General features: G+C 36.2%; 1 protein-coding gene across 1 annotated transcript in view; it reads left to right on the plus strand.

Annotated features, from left to right (window-relative positions):
- The first annotated feature begins 206 nt into the window (after positions 1–206).
- Positions 207–16,989, plus strand: part of LRRC2 (leucine rich repeat containing 2) — a 54,017-nt gene continuing 37,234 nt past the window's right edge. The window contains exons 1-3 of the mRNA XM_082336005.1: positions 207–349; positions 7,932–8,142; positions 15,841–15,997. Coding sequence (XP_082192131.1) covers positions 225–349; positions 7,932–8,142; positions 15,841–15,997 — 493 coding nt within the window. The 5' untranslated portion in view covers positions 207–224. The remainder of the gene's footprint in view (positions 350–7,931; positions 8,143–15,840; positions 15,998–16,989) is intronic.

Below are 16,989 nucleotides of genomic sequence, written 5' to 3' on the forward strand. Positions count from 1 at the left end.
TGTGGAAGTCAATTGTATGCTACATTGATTACTGTCAGCACAAAACCCTAGACAAATTAGGTAAGATGGAGAGCATACTATGTTAATATTTCTTATGACTTCAGCTTTTTTTCCCAGATAATTTTAATCAAACAGGATCATTTAGTTCCTTATTTTTCTCACTATTTCTTTCCTGAAGTGTTCATGATGGCTTGTTCTTGCAGGAGAAGCTTAATGTCGACAGTATGGGGCATCAGGTGATAATATTTGACTTTTCTCTCATAAGAGGACTGTGGGAAGCTCGAGTTAAGAAGAACAAAGAACGTCAGAGGAAAGAGAAAGAAAGATTAGAAAAAAGCTCATTGGAGAAGTAAGCTAACTTTTCTGCTGTTCATTTTAACTGAATCCATTTTTATTATCTACTAACATTGTCATAGACTAAGCATTATCAGGTTATTCAAATTTAATTTTTTTTTGGTTTGATTTCAGTGATTTCTCACCTCCTTTCCTCAGATAAGAGAAATGCAGCACAAACTGGGCAATTTCAGATATGATGCAGAGAAGTAAAATGTTCCAAGTGCACTTTCAGCATTCACAAAGGATTTTTGTTTTCTTCCTTTAGTTTGTAATTTGCATATGGTACTTTGTCTTGTTGCACATCTGCATGCAATCGGATTGCTTTCCAGTTAGTCCTACTTCTTTTAGAGCTCCTGGAGAAAAGGAGGCAATACATCAGACTTTGTTTCCTGAATGTGAGTGATCAGTATTTCACCCACTGAAATGAATGGCAAAGTTCATGTTTGTTCTTATGATGCAGGTCTCATAGAACGGATAAAGCTGGTAGAATAGTGGTAAAAACCATAATAATAATATTGGTAATAAACCGCAAAATTCAGGTAAAGGAAAAATCCTCTTTGTTTTATGAGGTGACCACTGGCCTTTAGGTCCTAAATGTCAGATCACAAGTTATTTCTTAGATGCTTTTCAGCGCTTCCAAAGGTTGGGCCAAAAATAGGACTAGATTTTTCTTGTTAGGTCGAAAGTATAGATAAAGTTGTAATTACAATTAAAAGCTTAATAGAAATAATGTTTCCCCTGTAGAAATACATTTCATTATTTTAGGGAGTTCCATGCATGATCAAATTCTGGTATTGTACTCAGAGATTAAAATTTTATCACTGTCAGGTAGGTCCACTGAAATCAATGCTAGTACTTACTGTCAAATCACAGTAAGAAAGTATTTTGGAAAGGATTGTGATAATTCCAAAATGTGATGATAATTCCAAAAAGATGTTCAAAGAAGGCAGTTTCCCAAATTGAGTTTCCCAAATTGAGGACTGAATTCTAGCATTTAAGATTCTAGATATTTACTTTTGCCAGCAGCCAGAGTGAATTCCTAACTAGGGCTGAAATTAATAGAATTTCTCAGCAAATATACTCATGTAACAGAAGAGTTTGGAATCTGGCCTGCTGAGGCTGCTTTGCTTTGCCTTTTTTTTTTTTTAAAACAAAATCCAGTTTTGCTCAAGGAGGTTACAATTCACTCATGCCCTTGAGATTGTGTGGTTCCTTATCAGCCGTGGGGCTATGTAAAATGACCTGACAACATGTAGTGAAATGTAGTATGTATTATTTGAGGAAAAACTCCCAATTAACCTCTAGAGAACTTTGCTTGCCTTGGGGCAAGGTAATTTAGTTTATATAGGGTCAGTAAGCAGTCACATGTAAGGTATTTCTCTTTTCTGACTGAAGATTTTCTAAGAGGAAAACCTCACAAATAAATGCAAAGCTTGAACTGTGTTTGCATTAATGGTGAGGTCTTGTAAAGGTTTTGGGAATTTACAGGTCTAGAACAGATGCTTAATCAGCTGGCCAGTGAAAGCTGATTCTAGAGAACAGTCTACTGAGAATATAGTGAGAGGCTCATATCTGGCTCTCTGAGATACTGATATCAGGTCACTTTGGGTGGAGTCAATTCAGTCCTCTGTTTCTCCTTTGGTTTTGTGGGACTGTGGAAGTACACTAGTTTAAGGAACCCCTGTTTCTGGGGGGCACATATAAACCAGTATAAAAGAAAAAGAAACTGTACAGTGTTATGCAGGAGTAATTTCATTTTACTACCTGTCCTTATTCCCATCAGACAAGCCTATCCTAAATCTCCCATAGGATATGAAACATGAACTGTTACATAAAATGTGCACTGTTCTGTGGTTATCTAGATGGTTATGAAACTCCATGTTATGGAAAGAAGTTTGTGTTTATAGCACTGTTTTGTATTTCATCTTCTAGTTTCTGGTAGTGGTGAACAATCTTACGTTGTACCCTGAAATCCTGAATGCTGTCAGACTAACTTGATGTGATATGACGATTTTCCTCATTATTTTTTCCTTTATACTTGTCATTTTTTTAGAAGGGGAATGAAAGTTTACAGTTAGATTTTTTTTTTTTGAAGGATTGCAATGTGTTTGTCTTCTATGTGAAAAAACAGGTAAGGTTAAAATTGAAGACTGACAAATTAAGCATTCAAGTAAGGAAATGCCAGAGCTGTTTGACCAGATTAGCTATCTAAATCTCTGCTGTGAAATGGTACAGCCTCCCCTGTCCACCAACCAAACATGCAGCAAAGATGACAGTTTGTTCAGCCACCTCTTCCGGTGTGTCTCTTCTCCAAAAATTTCCTCTCAAGGTCTGGCTAGCTAAAAGTGCATGTATTACTTTTCTGAGCTATGCACTTCCTGAATGTTTAAAGTCAAAAGAAAACTTTCACTTTACAGGCAGACAGTGACTTTTTTTCCCTGAGTGGTTGTGTGTTTGTTTAATAAAATAGATTTGTCTCTATCTCTCTGCCAAACTTCAGTGTTATAACTCTATTTGAACCTGAACTAAGATTTTATTTGTGATGTTTATCTTTATTCTCCCACTCAATACCCAATTCAGAAATTTTTCTAAGGAAGACTAAAACTCAGGCTGGGAGTCTGTATCCCCAGCTACACAAATTATAGGCAACAAGTTGGGAGTAGATCTGCAGCACTAATAACCACTTAAGTTATTTGCCTTTGTTTTTAGGCACTTGGGCATACAGACCTTGCATCTAGTATAATGCACGCAAATGGGTTGAAAGACAAAAGCTGCTGTTCAGCCACAATCCTTTAGAACTCATGGAAGAGCCTGGCAGAGGGACTGAAATTAAATCAATCCAATTGAATTTGAAGAAATGTTACTCGTCCATCAGGAATATTAGTCTGGGCTGAGCTCCCATTTAACTGTACCGCTTATAAAAATTCCATAGGATTATTTAGTGATCCTGTGTGGCTAGTGATTCTGATTTAAACATCACCCAGGAGTACTAAACTGGTGTCACCAGGTAGTGTCCTGGCAATTTTTTTCCATCCTGATTTAGAGGAAACAGTGCCATCTAATGAAACTTCCTTTCTTTACCTAAGAAGCATAGCTTTTCCTCAAGACCTACTAGTCAGATATTGAGCAGTGGGTAACTGCAGACGGGAGAACCATTCAAAGAAACCCAGCTACTCCTTATTTACTGGGATGGCTCTGAAATCCTTACTAATGCAAACTTCTTGTTTTCCAAGCTAGTCGCTCCTTTGACGGGTCCAATAATTTAATTTATTCTACAGTAATTTTTTTGCATCAGGTTGATTAGATTTGTGATTTTGTTGGAGAATCTAAAATGTCAAGCAAGGAACTCTGATATCCTCCAAAGGAAGTATTTATAATAAAAAAAAAAATAATTATTTGTTGTTAAATCTTTTTGCTGCAGCTATATTCCAATAGTGAAATAATGTTTGGGGAACAATTACCTGAAGACAAGTTCAGCACTAACCAAAATGGAAATACTTGAATATTCCATTTCCCTGTTGATCCTGTTTAATATCTATAGTGTGTTGTCCTGAAAGCTTACTAAAAAACAGCAATGTATTGGGAAATAGCTTTCCTCTCTACCATTAATTAATTATCCTTTCCTCTATACCATTTATGGTCTGCTCTAGTGACAGGTGTGCTTTTGTGTTACAGAGATAAAGGTATGTATGAAACATAACTTTTTTTTGACAAACATAAGCAGCATACAATCAGCCTTTTTTTGAAATTAGTTGGGCTATTTGTGTGATTGAAGTGGGAATACTGCAGTAAGTAGCTGAGTTGGAATCTTAGGTCTCATCTGGGTCCTGTCCAGCAAAAATATTTTTTTTGTGTTCATACTCCCACCTAAATTAGGCTTGACTTGACTAACACCAACTTTTTGAATATTGAAGATGATAGTTGTTTCTTTAATCTGACTGCAACTGTTTAATCAAGTTCCAGAGGAAGATCAAAACATTTTATTGCTGAATAGTAATAAAAAGACATAAACTTCAGGAGGGCTGTGATTTTGTAACCAACTCATTTGTTTGTCATATGTGAAAATGTGTTCCTGGAATATCAGGAGCCTTTAAAGTGCCAAGACCAGAAATTTGATTTCTCTAAAAGTGTATTAGTGTATTTAAAGGCTGATTTTATTTGTGTGGATTTTTTTTTTTCTGTTTGCCACACTGGCTTAAATGCCTTTCCTGTCTTTCCTGAAGATTCATGCAATAGCATCCAGATATGACAAACCTGGTGGTAATTGTATTTTTTTTTGAGGATTGTCACCTCACTTAAAAGACTTAAAATGGTCTTTTTTTTCATAAAGATCCTTTAAGAGTACCGTGACAGTGACAGTGTCTGACAGTGACAGAGCTGAGTGACAACCATGTAGCTGAATAGATCCCTTTGGTTTGATCTCAACTGTAACCTGCAAATTACAGCTTTGTAATCTTTGCTTAATGATACATACTGGCTTGATGTAAGTCACACCTCCAGGCCAGGAAGGCTTATATTGGTTCATTTGGTTAGTGTGTTCCCCAAGGGTACAAGTGGGAGCTATAAATTGTCAGACCCTCTGCCCTTAGGATATATCATGTTTTCATTCTGAGATGTATTGTACAAAATTATGCATGTTTATTACTCCATTATTAATTCACTTTCCATCTGTTTAAAATGTGCTTGTACATAGTACTAAGCCTGGTGATCATAAGCGGGCATTCTTTAAAAGCTCGACAGAGCATGTTGCCATCATTTAATATATGAGTAAAGAAGAAATTTGACACAGAATTTCCACATCAGTGTGTGTTATCCATGCTGAATTCCTAATCAGGTTTAATTTTTAGTGCCTGTATTTCTTCCTAGGTCAATATTTCACTGACTGATTTGGTTAACAGCGGTTTTTGTTATGTGCATTTTATTTTATTTGGCTAACAATGTGTCATGACCTCCTGAGATTTGTATTTTCTACATGTTATCAGTAAAGTGTCAGAGGACAGTTTATTCTTTCATCTTTAATATAGCTCCTTTCTCACTATTTTCTATATTTCTTGTCATGAGAGAGTAAAATTTCAGATCTGAGGCCTCTGTTCTTGTGTTCCTGGGGTCTACCTGGCAGCCAGCACTGAGGTGTAGCTAAGTGCCTTATGTTTTATCAAGAGTTAGACTTTTTGACCTCTTCTTTCTGTTTGTTAAGTTTCTAATGTTCTTAGAATTTATACTGTGAGGAACTAGTCAGTAATTTTTTGTGCATGAGTGAAGAGCAATGAATACAAAAAAAGCATCTTGGGGGCAAGCTTTCCCCCAAGTAATTATGCACTGAGATCACATGTTTATTGCTTTGGTAGAAAATGAAGGAATTCCATGGAAATGAGAGGGCAGTAATGCAGACTTAAGCTTCACAGAGGGACAGAAAACCTGTATGTGGAGGACTGGAGGAGGATGTGAGAAACAGCTGTACAGCAGTGACCAGTGAAGCTAGGATTATTTAGAAGATTTAAAAAAAAAAAAAAAAAAGAATGCAGGGTTTTGGTCCTTTTCAGTTCCTGCTTTTAATGGTTCAGATCCTTTTGTTCTGTTCCTTGGGGATTTAATTCACTTCCCTGCCCCACTTCACCTCCCACTCAACTCACACAGTAATACAGAGCTTTTATAGCTAATTAGCTGTGCTCACTGGTAGATGAGTTTTGGAAAAAAATGAGAAAAAAAAAAATGGGCCTGTTTATTTTTATTATAGTGTATGAAAGTGTTATTTTCTAACTTTTCCTAGTGATCTCTTGGTATTGTATTGTCTGCCCTCTGTTGTGCTGGTGGTCTCTGGGGTTCAAATGATAGACTGAGTAGGCAAGATCAACACTAAAAATTGAATTGTCTCATGTCAAAGCATCTGAAAGAGGTGTTTCAACTTTCATGTCTGCTTTGTAGAAGATGTTTTTCCTTATTTTCTCTTTATAAAGATGTTGCATGGGAATACATTGCGGTCATTATTACAGAAGGGGCTTTCTGTAGTTCTCTGATGACCCATGTATAGTGTGCTGCTCCTTGAAACTAAATCAGGTCCTCTAGTGATGTCTTAGGCTAGCTGCTCTGATAAACAGTCATGCGTAGTTTCCAAAAGTGTATATTGTCTGCAGTGTGTCAATGTGCTGTGTGTATGACGATAGCTGAAGTCTCCTACTGTTGCTATGCTCTCTGCTTTCAAGTCTCTCTAACATCCCCTAAGGTTTCAGTGCCACAATTTGTGCTGGGCAGTTTACAGCTGTCTCAGTAATACCTTTCCTATTTAGGCATGCAGTTTTGATCCCTAAAAATTTATTTTGATAGCATTGAGTCAAATATGACTTTTAATCTATGCTACATATTCCCATAAATATACTATGCCCTGCAGTTTCTATCTATCTCATACCTTGCTATGAGCAACCAAAAATTACTTATTTTCAGAAAGTTTGGAAGATGCTTCTTGTACCTAAGTTTGTAACTGGTTTCTTGTATGTGACTTCAAAGCAGGCATTCTGTGTCATGTGCCATGGTTTTAACATCTTAGCATATTAGAGAAAATCCCATTAGCTGGGAATATATGTAGTGCACAGGTTTTGTTACTTCCTACTTGAACTTTACAAACTTGCATCTGATTCTCTTTCTAGGACATGCCATTTTTGACTTTGTCTAGGGGGCACATTATCCCAAATTTTGTGCCCTTCTTCACCTGTCAGTTTTCTTCAAGTCTTTAGCTTAACATTTCTACCAGAGGATGGAGATCACATAAATGAATCTCATGTACCACAAGACTCTAACATTCAAAGCGTGAGATCAGATTTATGATGCAAGGGGCTCTGCAGAGTCTTATTTTGGTATAAGGAAGGCTTGCTTCAGTTAATCAACCTGTTCCTTAATTGACTAAGCTGAAATAAATCTCTCTTAAATTAAAACATGTGCTTTTGGCAATGCTTAATTATATTAAATTGAATTTGCACCTGAAGTTATATGGATAAAAGTTTGCCCTGGAGGTGAGCCTAAAGTTACACTGAAATTGAATCTGAAATTAGTTGGCATGTGAAAACTTTGACCTTTACCTCCACCTTCTAAGATGGTATTAGAAGATAATGTGTAAAAAATGAAAATAGATCATTATACTTGAACAAGAAAGGGCAGGAAGAGGGTATGTTTCTAAATTCTTACTTTCTAAAATGACTTTTTTCCAACTGAAAAATTTTGCATATATCACCAGGTCCTTGTTTATACATATAACTTGTTCTATGAGAATGTATTTCCTACCCTATTGAAATAAAGAGCACCATTCATGCTGTTTTCTGTGGCAGTGTGCTCAGTCTCCACTTTTTTGTTATTCCCTGGGTGTCACTGTTTTTGGTCAGTAAATTAAATCCTGCTCACCTGAAATCTATATGGAAGTCTAGAAAAGCTAAACATTACTCCAGGAATGCTTTTTTTTTTTTTTTTTAATTTGAAAATGGTCAATACATTAAGTGCATAATTATATTTTGTTAAGTACTTGTGCAAACAAAGATCAAGCTTTAAGACTTATTTGCCATATTGTTTCAGCTGATTGATATAAACCCTTTATGTCACTATTTTAGGATAAAGCAGGAATGGAATTTCATACTAGAGTGCCGGAAGAAAGGCATTCCTCAATCAAAATACCTCAAGAATGGCTTCGTAGACACCGATGAGAAGATCTTGGACACTTATGGAAAGACTCCTCAGCTCCAGAAAAGGCATGCTTTGTCAGATGAAGCAAATAAGGAAAGAAACAAATTTATTTTTCAGCTTTCTGGAGAGCAGTGGACGGTAAATATAATGGAAAATATGTTTCTATTGTTAAAGATTTTGGGTAGCATAGCACTGTAACTTTTAATCCCCCCCAAACTTTTTTTTTTGCCAATGCACATGAAATTGATGTTTTTCCACAGCGTTAGAAATGACAAAAGCATTTCCTATCTTACCCTGAACTAGTGGTTTAGTTTTCAAATATGTTTATTTTAAATTCTCTACTGATCCATGTAATTTAGCCCTCTCAAAATTTTTGGTATAAGCAATCATATTGCAATAAGGTATCTTTCTCTGAAATTCCCCAATGGATGGAAAGAGATGAAAATAATATTCAGCTTTGTTGGCTTGTTGATGTCTTCTACTGCTCAGAGATCTGTCTTCTTGGTCTAATGGTGTGATAACACTTTTCTCAAGCTCTGCTTAAATCAAAACTAATATTACCACCAATCCACAATGGTCTTGCTGAAAAAAGCACTTTTTACTTAGAGTTGTGTTTGATGTGAAATAGCAGTTTGGAAGTAAACTCTGAATTAATGCTGTTTTGAAATTCAGCAAAATGTGGATTAGAGCTGGTCTGAAGTTTTCTAGAGTCGTTAAAGGTTTGACTGAAACATATTTTGAATATACGCTACTTTATTAATGATAAAGTGAAATTAGAATTTTGACTTTTGTATAGTTCATAATTTCGAAATATATTTTTTAGATTTTCATTACAAAAAATGCAAGTTAAAAAGTCAATTGATAAAGTGGCTAAATTTTACTAAAACAATCCTTTTGATTGACCTGAAACGTGACTTCGTCCCAGACTTGATCTTGAATATGAAGGTGTTTTCTTTTTCAGCTTTCTTTTTTTTCTGGCTTTAGTTCTTTTCTGAGTAAACATAAAATAAGTTAAATTTCTGGAATGTAATGAAAATAGAAAACACTGGTTCCCATCCAGCTCTAGTAAGGAGACTATTTCTTCAACTGATGTCAATCACTCATGTGGTAGGATTGGTTGCTGGAGAGCTATCACATCTCATCTTTCAAGAAACTTGGATATTAAAAATTTTGTTAAAGCTGTGTAGTCCTATACTGCACACTTTCCTGCGCTGTAAACTTTGTAGGTACGTTAGGAGAAAAGAAAGAGACATTATAGCTCCTTAGACACTGATATAGTAGCAACTGCAAATATTTTCAGTGCATCAGGGAGCAGAGAGCTGCATAACTAAACTTTTCTGTTGCTTATTCTCTTTTGCCAAACTGTTAGCATTTTACTTTGTCACCATAAACAAGGTTTTACATTAGGAGGCAAAATAAAACATACATAATTTAGTTTGTTTTCCAGAGCATTTAATTTCAATTTGACATGCTGAAAGATCATATTTAAGGGATATTGGTGTCCTGTTATGTACGTTATGCCACCTCAAGCAGTACGCTCCTAACCACCGTGCGCCCAGCCACTGTGCTTCATTGTCCAGCTCTAGCCTGGTTAAAGTGAGCTCCTGTTTCAACAAGATACGGTGACATAGTTCAGGAGTCTGCAGACAAAGATGAAATCAAAGCTGCTTTATTTAGAGAAGACCAATGTTCCTTCAAAATCAAAGAACATTGCCAGTCTCTAACAGCTGAAAATTATTTTAAAAAATGTGAAAAACCACTTAATAAAGTTCTGAAAGAAGTGTATTTCCCCTTATTGCAGAAATTCTGTAAAAATTATATTATTTATACAAATCATACCACTCAACTGCTTCTTCTAGACTAAAGACAGAATCAGACATGACACTCTTTTCCCCTATTACTCTCTCACAAAAAAGTGCACTTAAGCAAAATGCATCTGCACACTATACAACCAAAGCTGCACAGGCTGTCAATTTGCATGTGAAAAGATCTGTGGACGTGTGACAGTTTTCTCGGAGGAGCCTGTATGCTATGTAGCTAGGAGCTGTGGTATCAATTTTCGTTTAATATTTGTAATACGTTTTGCACACAAATACATCTATGAGTTGAAAGTTTGGAAGATGAAGCACTCAGACATTAGGAGAAGTCAGAGCTGGGATTGCCTGTGTGGTTTTACAGGCACATAACCAGCTTCCTTTGCTCTTGGCTGGCCACTTACCATTGGCAACAGCAAACAGCACAGCCCTGTGAAGTGTCCATTTGGGAACTAACTGCTGAATCCTCTATCTCACTTGCTTTTAGCTGATAAGTATTTCTATTATGTTTCCCCTTTCCTCTCATCAATGAAGCAGTAATATATCCTCTAGACAGTTGATAGCTAAACCCGAGTGGGTTGCTGGTATGACTTACAGATTTAATTTTGAGAACTGGGCTTACTTCTGGGCTGTACGAGTTCTCTTTCTGGATGCTGTGAAGTTAAGTCTCACAGAGGAGTAATCCCCAGCATAGGGATTTTTCAAGATCAAAGCAAGTGGCTTTAGCACATGCTTCCCATAGGTCTCAGTGTAAGGGCTCTCACTGGAAACTTCAGCAGCAAATGAGCTGAGTCCACAAATCAGCTAGTGGTGTCATTTGCAATGTTGCAGTCAATAAGAATCGTAGCTTGTGTTGGGCACTAATCAGTGCCCAGACTGTCTAGATGGTAAAAATGTAAACATGTTACAAAGATGCTATTGTCTCGTGCTCCATATTCATACAGCATAACAGTGAATCTGGCCCACTGATTCTGCATTGTTGAGTACGACGTTAAAAATAGGTTTTGTAAAACACTCCGTCGTATGCTGGGATAGCTTGGACAATTATTTTGAAAATCAGCTAGATAGTGCTCTTTTGAAAATCATCTCTGATCTCCTTCTGAGAACCTTTGTAAGGGAACAAATCAGAGCAGATCACACATTTTGAATTCCTGATAGAAATTCCTTCCTTCAGCACTTCTGTGCCACTTTTTTCGCACCTTCCACATGATAATGTATTTTCATTAGGTGGAGACCCACTGTTTCTTGTACTTGTAAAGTAATTATTTTAACATAGCTGAGGAAAGATAAAGCTCATACAATGAACATTAGGTTAGACAAATAGGCACAGAGTACTAGCTAAAGAGGGTAGGGCTTGATTTTACAGTATATGAATTCTGAGGAATTGTATTCTGTTTATGCAGACCCATAATTCCTTGTGGATCATTAATTCTTACTAGTTATCATTCACTTTTAGGCTAATTTTTTGAGACATGCAGTTTGAGCCTTTAGACATCTCAAGTCACAATGGTTTTCTAGCAGCGTGGTCACACTAACTTAGTGGAAATCTTCCGAACCACAGTGCTGTAAGTAGGATTAGTGTCAAGCCTTTATGCTCAAAGAACATTTACTCAGTGAGTCCCTCTGAGTCGAAAGTCATCCTGTAACTTGGGTACTGGTTTGGCCATGCCTGTCCGGGGTGGTTAGCTTCTGGCTGTGGACAGTGGTTGATTGTTTAAGCTTTATCTGTCAGAGCTCCACCTGGAAGAGGCTGTGTGATGATATCCTTAAGGTTCAGTGGTCCTTGCCTCCTCTTTTACTTACCAAGCAAATATTTATGACTCAAGTGTCTACAGCCCTATGTGGTGCATTTCTGCCAGCTGGGAACAGTAAAGAATGAATATTTGCATTTAGGAAAGAAAAGGTCTTATAATAACAAATGGGTTAGTCTCATAATCTGGTATTGTAAATGAAATCAGATAGGCTTTTCTCTTCTCTTTATAAAAAATGGGCAAAACGCAGATGTATTGCCCCAGCAATGCGTCTCCTACATCTTCCTGTATTTGCAAAACCCTTGGGACTTGACAGCACAAGAATGGTATACTGTACCACAAGTAATTTGAGGTTCCCAAGGTATGTTTCAGAAAAACTTTTTATTTATCTGAGAGTTTTCCAGGCAACCCACCATGAAAAGGAACTGTATAAGGACTTTGGACTCTTGAATTGTGTGTTTGAATCAGTTGCCTAGGAGAGAATGATGGAGATTTGATGAAACACTTCATTGAGATCCTTTGTACATGTAAACATGTATCTACTGAGTTAAATTAGTTCTTCAGAGAAATAGCACTGCTATTAGAGCAGAATGAAAACTGTGGCAAAATAATGCCATGAATATTCATATGAATTTTTCAATGAATTCACTTTAACTGTGTTTTTCCCCTCTGAGTGTTTACTTTCTGCGTCTAACTAATGAATGTTTATTCTCTAGTGGATCAGTGAATTTTAAATTATTTTCAGAAAATATTCAGGAAAGACAAATTTTTGAATTTGTGATATTAATATTGGCAAAGAAAAGGTAATGATGTTCACTTAAATACGGAGCAGGACTGTTCTTGGCTGTGCTGCTTTACCTAAGCAGAGGCTCTGGATGCATATCTACTTTAAACAACTTTAATGTCAAATGTGCACAACAAGTAACTGGTAAAATTCTTTACCCATAAATAATGGCCTTCTTGCATATCATTTCTTCATAGAACAAGGCAGTAAATTAAGTACTACATTTGTATTTATTCTCTGAGTTTTATCATCTAACATGCTATGTATTTTCACAGAGAACAGAGAATTTCCATTTGTTATTCCCAACTGTTAGTGACAGTGAGGTATTTATTTGCCACAAAGGTTCAAGTAGTCAATACTACTTGAACTGCATTGAATGGACAAAGGAAATCTCTTTTGTGCTTATTTAACTCCCAGAGATTTTTTTTCCCCCCAAAAGTTCGAAATTTCTGACCCAGTCAGGTAATACAAGTGGCCCTGAGATATAATAGTTTTGGAACTAGTTCCAAACTTTCTCAAAGATGAGGGAGATTTGGATCCCAGGTTTTGCTTTGGCCCATGACAGATAAAACTGCAGATCTGAAAAAGAAACAGAATTGAAACTTCTCAGAGCTTAGATCACAGCTTTAGTTCAGGCTCATGTCTAGCAGGTAAACTCTCTCCTAATTAGAAATAGTATAATCAGCAATGGTTGTAGGTTTGATATTTATTTCCTTTTAATACTTCTTTTTTCCCTCCCAAAAATCAAAGGAGTTTGAGGTATTGTTTTGCTGTTAAAGGCAGAAGACTGGCTATCCTCCAAGTGTCAGTCTTCATGGAGCAATTTATCAGCAGGCTGCCAGCTTTAGTGTGGCAGCAGAAGATTACAAAAGAACACAAGGGAATCAGAGAGTAAAGCAAACGTAAAGCTTGTGCAAATTTCAGTTCCCATCCCTATCTAGCTTGTAAATGAAGTAAAATATCACATCAATTTATGTTTCAGCAACACAAATAAAATGTATTGTAAGATGGAGAATGCTAAAAAAAGCACATTATAGCAAAGCATTAAGTAAGTAAACTTACATTTGCAAATTGTAAATACGATTATAAGATATAAAGAAATAATCTCAAGAAAGAAAAGTTAGTCAGGGCAATTGATAGAAGAATGGAAGCTCCTTCCATTCCTTTGAAATCTGAATTTATTTCAGTTGCTGCACCAGAATATCTTGGTGCTTTAAACTACCCTTAATACAGCAGTAAAGATTTTAAAAAATCTTTTCCCATTAATAACAAATAATTTTAAAAATATTTTGGCTTAATTTTTTAAAATTAAGAAGGAGTTTGATTTTAATCTGAGAGAGTGCTTTGTGTACTGCACTGCTTTCAATGTATCAAGGAGAAATTTGTGGGATACCCTCCTGAGTCTGGGAGAACAGCAAGGCTGCTGGCTTCACAGGAGCAAACATTCCCCTTTGCTCCCTGTTGTGTCTGCCAGTAAGGAGCTGGAGATGGACGGTTGTGACAAGGTGCAAAAAACCAGTAGGCCAGTAGAAAGACAAGGACAGACCTGGAGTGTAGAGAAATAGATTGGGAAATGGTATCTGTTAGCCAGACATCTTTTTCCCTCCACTATGACTATTCTGCACCTGCTTTCTCTGTGAATCAGGCTTCTTTCCTACAGTGGCATTTATGACACTCCAGCTAAATGCTATCCCCTATGTGCTGCATTTTCAATTCTGTATGGGTGGGAAAGACATTACTAATTGAATTTGCAGTTGGTGTTTATTCTTTTATTTTGCTGCAGAAAAATGTGCAGCACTGAAGGTGGAGGAATGGAAACCCACTCCAGAAAGTTGGAGAGCTTTCTCATTACCAGCCCTGGGGCATTTCAGGCATTTCATTTTTTAACTGCCATAAACTGACAAATATAGAAGATGGATCACAATGCAATATACACCTAGTGGGAAAATGAAGCAAGAAATGAAACGATCCATATCAAATATGGAAGGGCAGGTAGCAAGGCAGAACTACATATACAGGCTAAGTGTCTGTGTGTGAAAATTTGAAAAGAACTGAAATTAGACATAACAACAACTGAACAAAGAACAGCTTATGGTCAACAGCCCAGTATATAGTTAATTACAATTAGATGTTTTAATTTAGCTAAGAGTTAAGTAGCACTATTCCTAGTTCAGAAGCTCAGGATTAATAAAAAACAATTAAAATGTACCACTCTTGCTAAGATTTTGGGGGATCTATGAAATGTAGAAGGAAAAAATAAAGTAGGCAATGTCCTCTGTATAAAAACCAGTAATTCCTACTGTGTTGTATTATTCATACACAGGAAGTAAATTTGGAAGTTATAAAGGAATTAAAGGCCGAATGTCTTACGTCTCTTTATGGAGCAAAGTTAGTGATAGCACCTCATCCAGATTATTTATTCCAGATGTTACCAATGCACAGTGATATAAAACCCAGGACAGACTGGTAAATTATGTGCCGCTTTAGAAAGTGGAGTTTAAATGGTCTGACCTTCAACTTTATGAATTGATTTTTGTCTGTTTCAAGTTCAAGGAATTTGATGACATAACTCAAACAAAGATGCATACATCTGAACTGAATATCAATTAACTAAAGCAATTTTGTAAGAATTAAAGGCTTTAAAACTTTTAGTTTCAGTAACTGTTATGTACATATAAATAGCCTGAAAATTACTCGGAAGCAAATTTATTTGCTGTGTATTTGGAACTATACTAGAATTCTTAAAGAAAATGATTCTGCATGACTAAAGCAAGAATTAATTGCAATTGTGGACTGATTTAAAAATTGAGCATTTTTATTCTTCCTAAAGAAATTTAGTAAAAATTTTCAAACATTGCTGAAATAACTTAGGAACCTAAAAGTCACTTATTTGAAAAAAGACTTTCAAAAGGTGATATGTGTGTATCTGAACTGTATCTGAACCTACCTGAAATGTTTCTGTTCCTTGGACTGTGTTCCGTTGTGGCAAACAAATTTTGAAACATTGGCAGGCATTAAGAACGTAGCCACTTTTTCTCTTTTTCTTTTTTTTTTTTTTTTTTTTTTTGTGGAAAACCCTATTTAGATATTCTCGATACACCCACTCTTCTGTTCGGTGTTGCATTTTACCACATCTTGATGTGTGAATTAAAGCACTGAAATGTGGTTTAAAAAAATCCTCCAGCTGGAAAAAGGAAATAATATGGGAGACACCAAACAGGTTGAGTGCTTCAGATAGGTTTCAGTTTTAGAGCAAAATGATTGCATTAGCAGTTAAAAAATGAATATGTGGTGACATACAGCTGCAATGCTCTTCAAAAGCAAACATCTCCTATGAGGGTTTGGCAAACTGCTGTTCTGTATCAAGATAATTAAAGCAAAGTGTTGAGGTTTGGCTGTGGAATTTTTTCCCCCTGTGTTTAGAAACATGGTAGAACAAAAGTCCAACTTGATGCTTTCTATTCACCTGTTCTTATTTCATTTACAGGAATTCCCAGATTCTCTGAAAGAACAGATCTACCTGAAAGAATGGCACGTGTACAATACTTTGATACAAACCATTCCAGGCTACATTGCATTATTTCAAGATCTGAGAGTACTGGAGTTATCAAAAAATCAAATCAACCATCTCCCAGTGGAAATTGGTAAGTTGGTTCAAGATATTCAGCTCTTTATACTTATGCCATTTAACTATATCACAGGAAAATGAGCATCCATGGATATTCTTATTCATTTACTGATAATTGTCTTCTCGCTTGTTTCCCGTGAACAGTGCCCTCTAAATTTTTGCAGATTTCTGGCTGTAATTATATGTGCCAAATTGTATGCAATACCATGTGTGTAGTATGGCTCAAACACAGGAAAAAACTGACACATTTTTGTTTTGACTATAAGGCTGTTACTGCTTGTATTCAAGTAGATGGAGAGTTCTTCCTGAGAACAGGTGGTGGTTTATGTTCCTTACAGGTTAAGAAAAATAGAAGTATTACAGAACTGTAAGCCTCAAACAAGATGAATTGAAACATAAAATTGTGGTAAAAAGGAATAAAAAATATAATGTTGCATAAAATCCATCTTTTGAATTTTATAATGAGTTCAGTAATGATCCCCATTTAATAAAGTGATACATCCAACATGACATCAGGGTTTTTAGAGAAGTAAATTCTTAACGCTTACATACTTTGGCCTTTGCTATTTTAAGCTACATAATAACAAGAATTTTAGTGTTTGGCTCTCCTGTGTTTTCTGATCTTACAATATAAAAAGCTTGTGTGAAAGACTAATGGTTTGAGAGTGATTTACTGCCCATACAAGGAAGAGTGTTGCTGTAACCAGTGGTATCTTTGAGGGCTGAAGAAACTGGGTCCACTATGAGGTCCCTCATAGTGGTATGTGGTGTCCATGCATGTCCATGCACCCAGGATACCTAATACCTCAGCCTTTGTTTTTAAGTTTTCCCCATGACTCGTATTCCTTATGTATACTAAGAGCTAACAACTTTCAAAACCCATAAAGATTAAAACCTCCACCTCCATAGTTATCATAGGTTTAACTAAGAAATACAGGAAGAGAGAGAGAATCCTGAAACACAGAAATCAGTGCTAGACTTTTCTACTCTTTTCTACTCTTTTTCTAG

This window comes from Platalea leucorodia (genome assembly GCF_965183815.1).
Source record: "Platalea leucorodia genome assembly, chromosome: Z".
Taxonomy (NCBI): Eukaryota; Metazoa; Chordata; class Aves; order Pelecaniformes; family Threskiornithidae; genus Platalea; species Platalea leucorodia.